Source organism: Cynocephalus volans, chromosome 7, assembly GCF_027409185.1.
Source record: "Cynocephalus volans isolate mCynVol1 chromosome 7, mCynVol1.pri, whole genome shotgun sequence".
Lineage (NCBI taxonomy): Eukaryota > Metazoa > Chordata > Mammalia > Dermoptera > Cynocephalidae > Cynocephalus > Cynocephalus volans.
In genome coordinates, this window is record NC_084466.1 from 44,691,704 (window position 1) to 44,709,166 (window position 17,463).

The 17,463-nt window shown below is 34.8% G+C and overlaps 1 protein-coding gene across 1 annotated transcript; it reads right to left on the reverse strand.

Moving 5' to 3' along the window:
* Window positions 1-2,560: 2,560 nt before the first annotated feature.
* On the reverse strand, window positions 2,561-17,236 carry LOC134381621 (large ribosomal subunit protein eL39-like). The gene is made up of 2 exons (XM_063101528.1): window positions 17,216-17,236; window positions 2,561-2,779 (listed from the first exon to the last, which is right to left on the reverse strand). Exons 1-2 carry the CDS (start codon window positions 17,234-17,236, stop codon window positions 2,561-2,563), a joined length of 240 nt encoding a protein of 79 aa, XP_062957598.1.
* Window positions 17,237-17,463: the final 227 nt, after the last annotated feature.

Sequence of the window (17,463 nt, forward strand, 5' to 3'; positions counted from 1 at the left end):
TATGTTTAAGACAGACTACACAATGACAATTTTATCTTGGAATATGAGTGACTTATGAAGAATTGAATTAAAAATGAAGTAATTTTTTATAACTAGTATAGGTATCTATGTTACCTACTGTGAAGTTTACATGCTTCTCTTCCCTCCATTTATTTAATCTCTCCTGATAATCTTTAGATTTTGCTAATAAAGATTAGAAATAATAATCTTATTGAGATAAGTGATGATGACTGCCTCATAAGCAATGTTTAGAAACTCTGTTGTTCATAGCTTTCTATCCATTTAACTTTAATCTATGCTAATTGACTTTAATTCTTTATCCATAACCAATCATTTCCTTGTTTCATCTAATGCTTTGGTTTTTTAACATTGTTTTTTAAAATTTTGTTTGTCTAATTGTTCCCCTGTTCCTAAAAACACGCAAATAAACAACCAAAGCAAAATAAAACTCTAATAACTAACCAAAGTGATTTCCACTTACAAAAGTTTTCTTTTCCTTAATATATATGATTCCATAAATCTCTCCTAATTCTATTATTCATTTCATCTCACCAAACAGAAATAAGTATGCAAATGAGACTAATTTTCCCCTTTTAGAAATAAAATTAATTGGTATTCTTAAAGAAACTATTTGTTAATCACATGGTATCAAATTCTCATAATTTTACCCTCACATTTTTTTCCTCCAAGTTCTTGGTAATTGCCTATTTTGTTATCTTTAATGTTACCTTAAAATATTGACTTTTAAGCCTTTTACTACAGCTGTTACTAAAATGTATATTTTACATGGTGACTGAAAGAACGTCCAACACAATGGATAATCATCACAGACATCTTCCCACCCCAACCTATAAACTTCCCTTCAATTTTCTTAGATCATAGAAGCCTCCTTTTAGGATGTAACCCAATGTGAATCCATGCATGAATGTCACTGAGCTTCTGCTGGACATCCAGAACTGGATTTGATTTGATTTGATTTGCAAAAATGAAGATATGTCACATTTCTTTCACTTTTAGTGTCCTGGAGCAATTAACATCCACCAAAAATGCAATTCCTATTGGTTCTTTGCCTTCCTCGAGTATTGTTGTTTCATAGTGATTCTGAAATTCACAATTTTCTCTAGAAATTAGAGATAAGAATCTATAATTAAATAGGAACTGCTTGTGACTTAGGCCTTTGTAGTCTTCTAGAACAGGTCCATTAAAATGATGGACAGAGTCCTAGAATAAAAATTCTAAGGTTGGCAAATTTTGCATTTTTTTTTAAAGACGAGGAGTAAGGTTGTTTGCCTGTGACTATTTGCCAAAGGAACAAATAATCATTTATTTTTACAAAGGCTATTCAAGGTAGCATAGTTTGGAATTTTCTTCTTTAAACATACAAAGAATCTGCTATATTTTCTAGGATGAAGATGATTTGCTTCCAAATATATATACTTCTGAATTGAAATGTCTCACACAGAAAGCCTAAAGGCAAGAAAGTTTAGATACTTGAAATTACCAAGTTTTATACGCTAACTTATAGAACCAACTGATATATATGTTAGAAATGTAAATATTTGTAAAAGATTCCTACTAAGATTTTATTTCTCAACTTCTAAGATTATTATATTTACTTTTATAGTTAAAATTAGGACCCAAAATTAAGTTCACCATCACAGAAGATAATACTGGTAAAATTAGAATAATGTATAGGAAAGAGCCACAGAGGTGAGGCAGAAATATTGCTATTTAAAGCTTAAATATTTGCTGAATTATGTCATTAAGCAAAATATAGTAAAGACTTGGACACCTTTTTAATCTACTTATGCTATCTCACCACAGGACACTATATTTGAATAGCAGACTTAATGAAAATGCATTGAGAAAGAACAAAGGGGTCATTAAAATATACACGTAAAAATGGGAACTAGGCCACAAAAAATCAGCTAAATATCAGCATTCAAAACTGTGAGGTTCTCTTATGTAGTATTTTGTTTTATGCAACTCTTTGTACTTGGCACACCTTATCAAGTAATAAATTTGTATCTTAGGCACAGTTCTAACAGTTTTAAACATTTTTTTTAAATGGGATAACAACTCCAGCAACTTAAAAATTTAGTAAGAAACTAACATGTAAGCTAAGTATAATACATTGAGCTGATTGCTACAGATTTGAATGGCAGTCTGTTTCAAACATATAGCCTGGGCTTTGAAATGAGAATGAAATAATTTTGAATCTCTGCTGTTACCAACAAGCTGTATAAATCTGTCTTATCACTTAACCTAAGTATGATTGTTCATCTGCAAAATGAAGATGTTAAGTCTTAGTGGTGTAAAGAGGCTTACCTGAGAGACAGCATTTGTAAAGTACTTAGTAAGGGGGCACGTAGTAGGCATTCAATAAGTGGTCTCCCCCCCCCAACCAAAAGGTTTCACATATTTATTACAGAGTCAATCTACTTGTGCAGAGCATAGAAACAAAGAATTTCCCATAATATCCAAATGTCCAGATTTCCAGCTTGATAATGGTAAGATGACAGTGGCATTGATAAATATGTGCCGTCTCATGTGCAATTCTTTATAGATCCAGCTTCGTTCTTCTCCGATGTCTGCTCTTGAAGTTGTACCTGATTTTATTACCAGTTTTCATCTCAATGCACTGGGGAATGGGCCAATTTTGCTTTTGTTTCTTGGTCAGGAATTGCTTGATCCTGAAAGTCTTGTGAGAACATGGTGAGGAAGGGAGGCCACTGTGCACACCACGATGGCAGAGAAAAGGAGAGAGATCAAGTGGTTGCTATTATGTTCGACAGTGAGTAATTTTTCACAAAGGCAGAGAGAGTGAGAAGCCATGTTAACAAAGGTTTCAATGAGCAGATACTGTTGGAACTTGACCTCAGAGGATGGCTTTTATACACACATCAATAACATCAATTTGCTGCTAAGTTATGTTTGTCACTGACCCTATGAACTCTCATAAAAAAAAATACAGCATAAAGAAAATAAAAACCTTCAATTATATTCATCTAAAACTTTAAGTTGGATAATGGAGACCGAAATATGATGACCAAGAGAAGCTTATTCATGTACAAAGTGTGACATCGAATTAACTATTTTCAACATATCTAAGTCCCATCACCTTTGAATTACACATTACTTCAAATAAACGATTATTGACTTGATACAATTTCAACTATGTTATAAGAGCTTCCCTCAAAGTGTCCCTTGACATTTCTAATGAGTTGCTAGAAAGAGATTACTCAGGGTGAAAATAGAGAAATGAAGTCCATTTCCAGGTTGAAAATAGGGTAATTAAGTGATTTTGGCCCTGCTACTTTGAAGACCTCCAGTCCTACAAGCTTTCACATCGTTCCAGGCCTTGTTATTTTATCCTTTTCTTCAGAGACATGGAAAGAAACAGTTGGAATAAAGACAGTGATTATCACTGTGATTTTTGAGGAGAGGCTGGAAATAAGTGACTGTTTAAGAAGGGCTGAGATTTTTTTTAAAAATGTAATGTAAATGAGCAACAAGCTCCTGGTCCTTTGTTCCATTTTCTTTGTAAGTGTTTGAGTTGGCTATTTAGGAATATTTAGGAGTGTTCACATTGTTTACAAAATCATTTGTCAACCACATAATTACTAAGTGCCTATTAGGTGCCCAGGACTAAGACAGGAGCTTCAGAACATCCAAAAAGAAAAGAAAAAAATGCAGCATAATCTCAACATCTTTGAGAATTTACTGAGTCAAAGAAAATGCATATTATGTATTGATAAACATGTGTAGAGGACATTTGTATTAGTCCATTTCTGTTGCTTACAACAGAATATGCAGAACTGGGTAATTTATAAAGAACAGAGGTTTATTTGGCTTATGACTCTGGGACAGCTGCTTCTGGTGGGGGCCTCAGGCTGCTTCTATTCATGGTGAAAAATGGCAGGGAGCTGGCAGGTACAAGCAGATCACATGGCGAGAGGAAGCAAGAGAGAGAGGGGGGAGGTGCCAGGGTCCTTTAAATAACCAGCTCTTGCTGGAACTAATAAAGGGAGAACTCTCACTCACTACCCCCAGCCCCAAGGGAGAACATTAACTTATTCGTGAGAGATCTGTCCCCATGACCCAAACAGCTCCCAGCACTGCCACATTGGGGATCAGATTTCCACATGAGTTTTGGGGGGGCCAACGGATCCAAAACTCTATCAACATTCAATACATAGAAGACAGAATGACAAGAGGACATGACCAAAGAAACTGGTGGGGACTAAAGAAATGAAGGGAAAACAGCACTGCAGAAAAAATGCAGTCTTGGAGTGGGAAAGCAATGACTGTGATAGAGTGAAACTTTGAACGCAGTAATTGTCTGAAATGTGCACTCTTAAGAAAAGACAGAGATACTTTTAATTGGCAAATCTTAGTTCTATCTGCTTTCTAACACTATCCCTTTAAATCACTATTCCATATAGTACAGTAGATATTAAAAGACTAACTTTGGAGCAAATATGGAAAGGAAGAATTCATAATTTCTTGCTCAACTTGAAAGTATTTGGTGAATCTGTGCCACCATCTCACAGGCACAGAGATATACATATAGAGTACAAGTGCTGGGCTCCTGTACTTTTCATAGCCCCTCTGTCCCTCTAGGTCAACAGAATGGCTTATGGGTGATCTGTGCTGTTGAAAAGAGAAGGATGGCCATGGAAGGTAGGTAGGCTGAGCAAAGGCTCACACTCCAAAGTCATCAAACCCACAGAACTTTCAGGGGGAGATAGGCTGCTGTCAGAGAGGTCATATTGCAGGGCAGAAATGAGGGCAAAAAAAGCAGTTCCTTGCCTGTGTGGTTATAGGTGGTGCTCATTCACATAGCAGAAGAGCGGTTTCTTGCTCGGCTTCCACACAGCTGCCTGGCCCTGGGAGAAAGGGTCACAGATCACGTGAAGATAGCATAGACTTTTAAGTGATGATCTCCATCCCTCTCACATCTAAGACCCCACAGACTTTTAGGGTTTAGTTCTCAAATCCAAGCTTTTGGAACTCAATTTTTGTTTCTCACAAATTAATACCTTTGAGATTAATATTAAAATGTGTTTTGAAAGTTAGATATTAAGCATTGTCTTTCTAGTGATCTGAACCTTTCTTTTCCTGGAGGCTGGCAACGTGGAAAGCCACAATTTTCCAGACTACAGGATAATCAGGTTAATATATGGGTATATATACACATATAAGCATATACACATTATACACATATGTAGTAAATATGTTTATTATGTAACATAGGTATTATTTTTTGAAACAACACTTTTTTTGGGGGGGGGGTACCTGGCCAGTACAGGGATCGAACTGTGGATGAAATAGCACTTCTAATTGCTACTTCTTTGTAAAAGTGCTTCATTAATAAATAATTTGGGGAAACATACTCTGTTTTCTGGAGTTTTTTTCTAAGTAATAATACATATCACTGTATGAAATATTATATGAAGCTCATATATATTTTTATATATGTATATACAGACACAAACTTCCAAATTTATTTGACTATAGAACCCATTTTGCTATATCTTTTATTCTCTCATGAGTGCTGAAGAACACTTTATTGGAAATGCTGCTAGATGGTATAGTAAGTACCTTTTTAAATGAGACTTTTCTTCTCTCTCCCATTAGCTACCCCCACCTAACAGCTCTGAGAGGGTGGAAACACTATCCTGGATTCTTAATATCTGGTATGTTATATAAATTACAGTTGGAATCAATATTAGTTCTGTTCAAATTCTCTTCATAATTTGGATTTTTTTTCTGGTGAAAATGTATCAAGAACATTCATTGCTTGCTAAGACATTGTACAGGTTTAAATTTTGGCTTTTATTATTGCTATATTGATATGGCTTTCAATAAAGATGAAGGAAAATTAGGTAAAAACACATTTAAAAGCCTGTAACTGCTTAATTAGTAAATATTTTTGTAGAATATTGAGATGGATCAGGCCCTTATAGCTATGATGTAAAACTCAGTTGGAAAGAAACACTTAACAGATTTGAATACATTTAAATTCAAACTATTATTTAAAAAATCATAATTAAATTGGAAAGGCAAACAAGAAACAAAAATACTTGCATTATTTGACAGTCTAACTACTTAAAATGCATTATTAGCTCCCATGTTTAAGTAAGAAAGATATAAAGAATTTATTAGAAAACAATATGGTATGAACAGGCAACTGCCAAAAGATGTATAACAATATCCATCATTAAAAATCTCAAATTAATGATTAAGTGAATGAAAAGTTAAAAATTATCATTTTTGCCCATTAGATTGGTAAAAATTAATAAAGATTGATCATACTCAATCTTAGAAAGGATTAGTGTATATACTATTGTTATGTTTTTGAGTTAGTAACTATCTGGAAGACAATTTGGTAATATTTATCAATATACCGTATGCATTCCCTTTGACCCAAGAAACTCAACCCTAGCTATTTATCCTCCATGGAGATAAAGGAAACAAAGATATATGTATTGTCAATACAGCATTGATTTTTAGAGAAAAATATAAAGTGTATGGATTTCCTTTTTGAAAGATTTTCCAGCTTTATTGAGATGTAATTTAGAAATAAAGTTGTATACAATGTTTCTACCAATACTGATAAAGTTGTACTCTAAGTATTTTTATACGGAGTGGTCTTTTAGAAAAACACATAGAAATATCTATATGCATATTTCCAAGAATATATAGAAAAATACAAATTGTTTTTCTCACTCCTTTACTCAGCAGCAATAACGACAACTTCTGTGACCAAATATGTAGGTATTTCCCCTCACCAGCAAGCAATCACTTCTGCAGTGGACACCAGCTGGGTGTCCTCTAATTCAAATCTATTCTGACACTATCTACCTGGAAGTAATATAAGATCCCACAAGTTAAGGGCTAAGTCCCCAAGATTGCCCCCACTATCAAATGCTAGTCCCAAGTCCAGGCAGCCCTCAGAACTTCTGACCAACCACCTATAAATTGGGGTTCCCACAACCCTCTCTCTGGGTTTGATTGATTTGCTAGAGCAGCTCACAGAATTCAGAAAAACACTTAACATTTACCAGTTTATGACAAAGGATATTACAAAGGATACAGATGAAGAGATGCATTGAGCAAGGTATGGAGGAAGGGGTCTGGAGCGCCCATGCCTTTTTCGGGCGTGCCAGCCTCCAGAACTTCCACTTATTCCACTATCTGGAAGTCCCCCAAACACAATGCTTTTGGGTTTTTATGGAGGCTTCATTATATAGGCATGATTGACTGAGTCATTGACCATTGGAGCTCGACTTAATCTTCAGCCCCTCTTCCTTCTTCAGAGGTGGCGGGTGGAAGTCTCAACCCTCTAATCCTGTGTTGGTCTTCATCAGCCCCATCCTGAAGCCACCTAAGGGCTGCCAGCCATCAGTCAATTCATTAGCATACAAAAAGACACTCATCACTTTGGAGGTCCTAGGGGATTTTAGGAGTGGTTTATCAGGAGTTGGGAACAAAGATTATATATGTATTTTACAATATCACATTTATTTGTGTGCAATTGTAAGGTGGGAATAGGGATAGAGGCTGAGAGAGTCTAGTGTTATTATATGCCAAACTGTTGGCTGGCAAAGTGGGATTATATGGAAAAGACAGTGTGAGAGGAGACATGGCTCTCTTGACGTTATACTGTTAAAATCATCTTTTTCTTTAAGAAGTTTGTATAGTTTTTGTAATTTAAGAAGATGTTTCAACTTCGAAAAACATTTTCATATATGAATGCCTCATTTTGGTGGAGAAAAAAGAATATTGAAAATAAGACTAAATTAAAAGTGGAATTTAATTACTAGTGTGAAAAAGCACCAATTTTCGTATCATACCTAAGTAATCATGTTGCTAACCTAGATATGTTAAAATGTTTACGACACAGTTGCTTAAGTTATTTGAGGAAAGTACACACTAATTTTCAGGCATTGATAGCATTTTATTTAGGATAGGATTTGAATATAAATGGACAAATTTTATAAATTTAAGATACAAAGTGGTAAGTGAAGACAATGCAGTAATGCAGATTATCAGAATTGCAAGTAATAAGTATAATTTATACTGAGAACAGATTTTAAAATATAAAAATGAAAATACTATTGAAACAAAATCAGTGAAAATAATCAAAATTGTAAAACAGTGAAATCCATGTAATTAAATATTCAATGGGAGTGATATTTTTAAGAATAAATTGAGACTTGGCAATTCCTCTATGAATCTCTTAAAGCACAAGATCTTAGTAATAAGTGTATTTTAAAGAAAAATTACATACATTTTTTCCAAGTATACATAATTTCCTGAGTTCTTTTCCAACACTTCAGAAAGATTTTTGGAGAAAAATAAACCATTTTCATGCTGGGTGATTTAGAACTCATAAAAGGTTAACAGAAAGCTAGAAACCTGATCAGTGCATGCATTTATCTTACTATAGGCAACTGAGTTTTATTAAGTTTGCAACAGAGATGCACGTGGCATATAAACCTGTTGACTTCTGTATCGCAATGCCACATACGTCTTGAATTGGGGCCTAACCCTGAAGCCTTAGAAAAATATTAACACCAGACATCACAGTAGGCTGATACATACCCTTCACATTGTGAGTGAGCTTTCTACAATGCACTGTGGCCTTTTAGGTTTGCTTATTTTTTTTTAAATATAAAAATTTATCTTCTTGAAGTGATACAATTAAAGGGAAAACAAATCAGAATCAAAGAACAAACAATCTGAGAAGTATTTGTGCAGCAAATTTAAAAACCAAATATAACGCCCTCAAATGAATCTGAAAACCACTACAACCCTATCTTAGTCCATTTGGGCTGCTATAAAAAAATTCCACACGCTAGATGGCTAATAAACAACAGACATTTGTTTCTCATATTCTGGAGTCCATGATGTCCAAGATCAAGGCACTGGCATATTCAGTACCTGGTAAGGGCCCACTTCCTCATGATCAGTGGTCCTTTTGCTGTAACCTCATATGGCAGAAAAGACGAGGGCATTCTCTGGGGCCTCTTTTATAAGGGCACTAACCCCATTCATGAAGTGTCTGACCTCATGACCTAATCACCTCCCAAAGGCCCCACCTCCTAAAACCATCATCTTGAGGGTTAGGATTTCAATGTATGAATTTTGAGGTGACATAAAGATACAATCCACTGTAAACCACAATGAAAGATTTTTTCAATATTTGTGAAGGAGAAGGAAGAGAAAGAAGACAAAAGAAAGGATGGAGGCTGAGAGTGTGTGTGGCAGGAAGATGGGCCAGCAGACTGCAGAGAAGAAGCATCATTCTTTCAGTACCTGAAGTTTCATCTGGCTGTAGGAATGCTCCCCAGGAGGTGCAGAAGTGTGGATGGGGATAAAGAGGGGAAGCATTATAAATTACCATCCAAGGAAAACAGATTGTATTCATATGTTTCTGTTGCTTATAACAAAATACACAGAACTAAGTATTTTATTTAAAAAATATTGCTTATAGTTTCAGAGGCTGAGACATCTGAAATCTGGGAAACACATCTGGTGAAGGGTGATGAACAGTGATCTAGGGGTCTCACATGGCAGAAAATGGCAGAGCAGAGACAGACTAACCTCTCATGTGCTCTTCTTTCTAAGCCCTCAGAACCAAGCCTGTGACCACCGTTATTAATCCATTCACTGCAGCACAGTCCTTCAACCTCATCACCTCTTTAAAGCCCCACCTTTCAGTTACCGTAATAGTATTTCCCACCCTCAACAGTTATGGTGTGGATTAAGTTTTGGGGGGACACTGAACCCAAGGCACTGATGAAATCAAATCCAAATCAAAACACAAAAGACACGTAATCCGGCAGGTAAGTAATTGCTTATTATGGCCCGTGGCCTGCGATGTTGCTTTGGAAACAGGCCAATGGCAGTATTGGACTATGCTGCTCTATGACTTTAGGCTGACTTTGAACAAGGAGGGGTAGGGATGAGAAGAGCCCCCAACACATCAGGAGGAGGTGGTTCCAGATGCCTGTGAAGCTGGCTGGAATTCTGCACAGGCTTTAGAACAAGTGAGGAAAGGAATGGGAAACCAGGCAGGCATAGGACTGGGCAGGCAGGGGTAGCAGCATCGGAGGAGGCTGGGGCAATCTCAGGTCTCATCCGACACTGGGGATATCTGATTCACTCTCAGTCTGGTTGCAGGTCCACTTGCTGGTGGGCTGGGCTCCCAATCTACCAAACGCAATGCTCTTCTTGATTTAGGACTGATTAGGCTGCCTGCAGCAATGCAAAGCTGAAGTTATAAGGAATCAAAACCAATCCTTCAGGGGAAACCTAGAGCGCTCATTGGTACTTCAGAGCATGGGAGGTTTTTCTGTTTGTTTAACTTGGTGTTTTGTTTTGTTTTTGTTGCTCTCTTTTCCTTGTATTTATGTTTCCATGTATGAGCAGTGACTATAACCTTTCAACACAATGCAAAAGCTCTAGCAACTAAAATAGAAGAATAGAGATTTTCTTTCTTCAGGCTCTTCCTCAAATGCTTTGCAAACATAGAAACTTACTTTGAATTTGTCAGTTTAACTACGAAATTACTGCCTTTCTTATCATGTTTAACTTCTGCTGAACGTGAAAGCAGGAAAAACAGTCTCTGTTCTCAGATACTGTGACTGAGAACTACTTTTTCTGCCAACAACAACAAGCTGGATGTCACTCTTTATCTTGGGGAAACAAGATAGACAATGGCTAGGAGAGTGAGCAAGGAGCCATGCCAGAGTCATGAGAGGTGGGATTTTAAAGTGTTTTCCCTGCATCACACATCCTACGTGCAAACTGACAACCCTAGACGTTTGCAGAATTTATCATTTTAAGGCAGATATGATCAGATGACTGGAGGCAGTTCCAAGGGCAACTAGCACAGGTGATGCCACATTCATTTTAAGGTAAATTAAGCAACTTGATTATATCAATTCTTGGATATATTTCTAAATCTAATATATTCAGATTGTGTGTGTGTGTGTTGTGTGTTATCTACATACAAAATTAATTTTTCCAGGTAGGAGAATGATTTCATGTTTTAAGTCTTTCTCTCACAATGGCAATAAAGAAATGCAGCAAAAGCCACAAGAATGAATAGCATTGAAGAATTTCATAAGAGGATGTGAAGTTTCAATTAATTTCTGCAAGATCAAAAAACAGAGGAAGCATATCTTCAGATAAACTGAAGAAAGCTGCAACTCAGAACACAGGGATTTGGGGAGTATACCTAGAACTATTCAAGACTCACAACTAACTTGAAAGTAAGAAAGACTATATGTGACTTCAGGTTATGCCAGCTGATGTGTGTGAGAGAAAAGTAAAATCTCAGTTTTACCATCTCAAAATCCATTTCTTAATGGGTACCCCAATCAGAGATCGGCTCTCCTTCAGGGATGAGTTCTGGACCCTGTCTACTTCTTTCCAGGGCTTTAACCATCTTCATAAAGTGGATTCAAAATTAAACTACACTGAGAACTACCTATTACACTCAGAACAATGAACCCTCAGACATTGTGAAAGAGCATTTGGAATTTTAAAACGTAATTGTTTGAGTTTTTTTTTTTTAAAGCAATAGTAAAAGAAAAGGAGAAAAGGGAAGGAAAGCTCTTCTCTACTGAAGAACGAAATCTAATAAAAGAAGAAAGGATTTTCCATAGAGGCTGCACCATTTTGCAGTCCCACCAACAATGTATGAGAGTTCCTTTTTCTCCGCAGCCTCGCCAGCATTTATCGTTCATAGTCTTTTGGATTTTAGCCATCCTAACTGGGGTTAGATGGTATCTCAATGTGGTTTTGATTTGCATTTCCCGGATGCTGAGTGATGTTGAGCATTTTTTCATATGTCTGTTGGCCATTTGGATATCTTCCTTAGAGAAATGCCTACTTAGCTCTTTTGCCCATTTTTTAATTGGGTTGCTTGTTTTCTTCTTGTAAAGTTGTTTGAGTTCCTTATATATTCTGGATATTAATCCTTTGTCAGATGTATATTTTGCAAATATTTTCTCCCACTCTGTTGGTTGTCTTTTAACTCTTTTAATTGTTTCTTTTGCTGTGCAGAAGCTTTTTAGTTTGATATAATCCCATTTGTTTATTTTTCCTTTGGTTGCCCGTGCTTTTGGGGTCGTATTCATGAAGTCTGTGCCCAGTCCTATTTCCTGAAGTGTTTCCCCTATGTTTTCTTTAAGAAGTTTTATTGTCTCAGGGTGTATATTTAAATCCTTAATCCATTTTGAGTTGATTTTAGTATATGGTGAGAGGTATGGATCTAGTTTCATATGGTATGGAGGTTCCTTAAACAATTGCAGATAGATCTACCATACGACCCAGCCATCCCACTGTTGGGAATATACCCAGAGGAATGGAAATCATCAAGTCGAAGGTATACCTGTTCCCCAATGTTTATCGCAGCACTCTTTACAATAGCCAAGAGTTGGAACCAGCCCAAATGCCCATCATCAGATGAGTGGATACGGAAAATGTGGTACATCTACACAATGGAATACTACTCAGCTATAAAAACGAATGAAATACTGCCATTTGCAACAACATGGATGGACCTCGAGAGAATTATATTAAGTGAAACAAGTCAGGCACAGAAAGAGAAATACCACATGTTCTCACTTATTGGTGGGAGCTAAAAATTAATATATAAATTCACACACACACATACACACATACACACACAAACCGGGGGGGGGGGGAAGAAGATATAACAACCACAATTATTTGAAGTTGATACAACAAACAAACAGAAAGGACATGGTTGGGGGGAGGGGGGGAGGGAGAAGGGAGGGAGGTTTTGGTGATGGGGAGCATTAATCAGCTACAATGTATATCGACAAAATAAAATTAAAAAAAAAAAAAAAAAAAAAAAAAAGAAATACAAAAAAAAAAAATAAATAAATAAAAAAATAAATATCTCTCATTAGAAAAAAAAAAAAAAAAAAAAAAAAGAAGAAAGGATAATAGAATTAGAAAATGCTTATTTAGTAACACATAATGCAACTATTGATTCAGGGACTCACGTCAAGATCATCAATGGATGTCAGAATCATTTGGTGCCAGTTTGTCAAGAAACAGAATATTCACATAGTCAATGCATCATCCCACAGATCACTCACTAGTTGAAAAGAGGAACAATCCTCCACAGTGCAAGGGATTGCAGGTAATCCTTTAATAAAATGACCATACTTTACATCAAGAAGAGTAAAACAATCTGACATTAGGGGTCTCCTGGTGTTATTGAATATGAAGAACAAAACCTTGTCTTTAAAGTGTTATTGCCAAAAATATTCAGCTGTAATCTAATCAAGACCTGGTCCTGTGCTATACAATATGGTATTCACATGAATTGTGACCAGTCCAAATTAAGATATGTTGTAACTGTGAAATACATGTCAGATTTCATAGATATAGCACATTAAAAATAGAAGGTAAAATACATTAACATTTTTTAAAATATTGGTTACATGGTAAAATTATGGTTTGTACATACTGAGTTGAATTAAACCTAGTATTAAAATAATTTCACCTTATCATTTTTTTAAAGTGGCTATTAGAATATTTAAAATTATGTATGCAGAGCAAATTATAATTTTATTGGACAGCACTGCTTTACATCTACCTTCCAATTTACAAAAAATATAGGTCATAGAGAATCAAGTTAATGACCTTAAGAGGAAGCAATTAAAAAATCCCAGTTGTGGAACAGTTGGCCATACAAATGTATGGAACTCATCAAAAATTCGATGTCATGAAAAAGAAATTGAGAGGACTGTTTTAAACCTGGAGACCAAAGAGATAGAAAAGAGGCAATGTGAACAGATCAGATTGGATTTAGAAGGGGGAAAAATGCTTATCAACTTTCTGGAAATGAGTAAAAAAATTCAATATAAAGTAGATATTAGATGATGATATGGAATTATTACTTTCTTAAGTGTGATAATGATCATGGTTACGTATGTTTTTCTTAGGAGATGTCTTCTGAATGATTTTGTGGTAACAAAGTCTATTCTTACATTTAAATGTTTCAGCAAATAGGTGATAAAGAAATCAAAGAAATTCAACAAAATATTAAGAATTTCTAAACCTAGAAAGAAGGTTGTCCTTTTTATCTACACATAAAAGTCTTTCCTATTTAAAAAGTTAAGGGTCCAAAGTTAGAGGTGGGCAAGGATAGCCAAATATTTTACATTTTCTATTCCTCTTTATATACTATTTTCTTCCATAGCTATTTCTTCCATTGATTAAAATATATACAATACATAAATATGTAATACCAAATAATACAAAACTATAAGAAACTTCCACTGGAAAAAAAGTTATTATACCTACATACATTGATATTGATTCAATTCCTTCCTTTTCCCTCAGTGATCATTTATAATTCAAACACCAGATGCAATATGGTAATGAAGATAATAGTCAGCGTTTCATCACTATCATCAACCCTGCACTTTTTACTCATGTAAATGTAAAATTATAATTAAATTCAATGGCATTGGACTCTTACGGATATTCTTTGTAATTAAAACATCAAATTATGAGAAGAAAAATTACTTTTATACTGACTTGTCATAAATTTCACCTTTCAATAGGCATCTCCACAGCCTTGTAGCAACTTGGCAGAATTGCATTTTAATACCACATATCTGTCTTGTTTCACTTGATTTGAAATTTACACTCTACTTTCTCTTCTTAGTCACAGAATTCGATTCGTAATCTCTAATGCTTTAGTGCAGGTCTACCATAAAGAAGATACTAAAATAGAATCCTAATCATCCCCCCAAAATGCAAATACATATAACATTGGTTATAATTGATAAAAAGTAGACTGTTTCACAAATTTTGCTAGTAATCAATCTATAATTTAGGGTACATATAAAATATATTTCATCAAGCAACATTTCTATGATTTTTAACTATAAATGTATATATTTAATAGTCACTTAACTTAAAAATGTATACTAATGGTCCCCGGAAAAATTATTGTAGAAAACACTTTTTTTACTATTCACCTATTTTTGACAATGGGAACTTTATAAGTGCTAGTATTTCTATTTAAATAGGACACATAGCAAATTACCACTATTTACACATCTCTTCAGGTCCTGAGTACCCCAGAGAGTCTCAGCCACCATTGATTTATGAGTAACTCCCCAAGAAGCAGACCTTAGAAATCAGCACATTGTGTAAGTTAACGTTCACGTTAAAACTAACATAAAAGAGGAAACACAGGGAAAAATAACAATAATAATAATACAGGTAATTTTGTTGTTTTTCTGAAAGAAACATTTATTGTAAAGTGTATAATTATACATTGACATCATTGTATTGCTGGTTTTTCTAGCTATTGATTCTTATTTATCTTTTGTAAGAATCTGACTATATTTCTGACCTAATTATTAATTCATTTAAAATATCAAAATTAAGTTACTATGACAAATGTGACAACTTTAAAACATTATGGTTAAAAAAAAGTATTTCATTCCACTAATGTCTTTGACAATGTGTCAGTATTGATATTTAAGATCATAGCAAAAAATGTTTAATAACTTACTGCTGCCATTAAGCTAATTTTATGAAATATAGAACATTTTGTCAGATCTAGGAAACCAAAATAAAAATTATAGCACAGGCCCATACATTTCACACATCTAGTTTTCATTTTGATATGCATTACAAAAAAAGTCCTCTAGATGGCAGTGTTTACCACATTTAGAAATTATTTTAGAATTATTTTAACAAAATGATACTCAATTCAGCTAAATAGTATACACTTAAAAATGAGTTTTTTTGTGTACTCAACATTTCTTCAGTATTTTTGTTTTGCTTTGAATGAATATTTAACCTAATTCAGCAAATTTTTGCTGATTTATTAGATTGTTATTGCAATTTAATTTGCTGGTTTCCAGGAACAATTAAGTTGACCTAAAAACTTTAGAGTAAATATACATGTGATATGTATCCTTGGAGGAATTAAAGTAAGTTACTGAGACCACAGTAATCAGGATAAAAGAAATCTTAGCAATTAGCCACATGAATTACATTACCCTTTTTTCCAACCTGTATAAAATCACAGATTTTAATGGAGTTATAGATGCTTTATTAGAACTTACAGTCTTAGAACTGAGGGAGGTTTTCATCTTCTATTTGAAGTTATCACAGTTTTAACTTTCTCACCGGATGAACATTTTACATGAATCACAGATGTATAACAGAACCTAGGATAATCAAATTTTGCCAGAAAATTTGTGTGTGGGTTAAATTATTTTTAACTATTAAATTATCAAAATAGTGATAAAGGTGTGATATAAATTTAAATTTTATACTGGATATATTACACAGTAGTATAAAACTAATAAAAATGCCTCATATATACACTTAAGAATCTTACATTTTCTGACAACAACGGGGGACAGAAATAGTCAAGTTTAGCCCAATGGTTGATTTGCGTATTTGCTGAGCATTCTGTAAAGATAGAACATTTGTCATTAAGGGTTGAAAGAGAAATTTATTTCTTTAGATTTCAACTAGCATTTTAGAAGCATCATTTGTAACAGAGTTTGTACAGACAAATCTTATAGATCTGTACAGATAAATTTCACTGATATTTTCTTTGATTTGGCAATTTAGAGACTCAGATATAAATTTGCTTAAACAGTACATAAAAATACAAGTGCTATTCATCTAATGCAGGGTTTCTCAAGTTTGGCATGACTGCCAGTTTGTTGTGTGGGTGTATCTGTGTGTGTTGGGGGAGGGGCAGTTGTTCTGTGCATTATAGAATGTTTAGAATCGTCTCTGGCCTCTACATTCAAGAAGACAGTAGTAACCCACCCCTCCTTCCAGGTAATTAAAATGTCTCCAGACATTGGCAAATGTCCCATGAGGGGCAAAATCACTCCCATTTGAAAACAACTGACATAAACATTTTTTTTTTCACTTTTCTTATTCTTCATTACCATGATGAAATGCCAGTCGAGTTACTACAGTTCATATTTTAGTCCTTCAGTGGATAAATTAATCACAGATAGAGTCAAGCAACATTACCAAGTTGCTGTGGTTAGCTCTTATATTGGTTTGGACTCTTGGTTGCAGGCAGTAGTTATAAAGACTACTGGTGTAGCTCTTCAGAAATAGTGGCAGGGATACAGCGGAGCAGCAATATGAATTGGAACCAAGTACATACCCACTGTAAGGGGTTCCCCATCTCTGATCCCTTCTGTGCATCATCTTCATTTTTCTCCTGCTTTCTTTTTCAACCTTCCTTTGGTATTCTAGTCTATGTAATGAAAAACTACTGCTTCTAATGACTTATGAGTATACACTGCGTACTGTTCAAAGAACAATTAGATTGATTTTGGAATAGCTCTCTTACAGATCCAGGTTCTTTAGTGAAGGGGATCAGTGGCCCATTTTTAATTTAGGGTCTTCGTA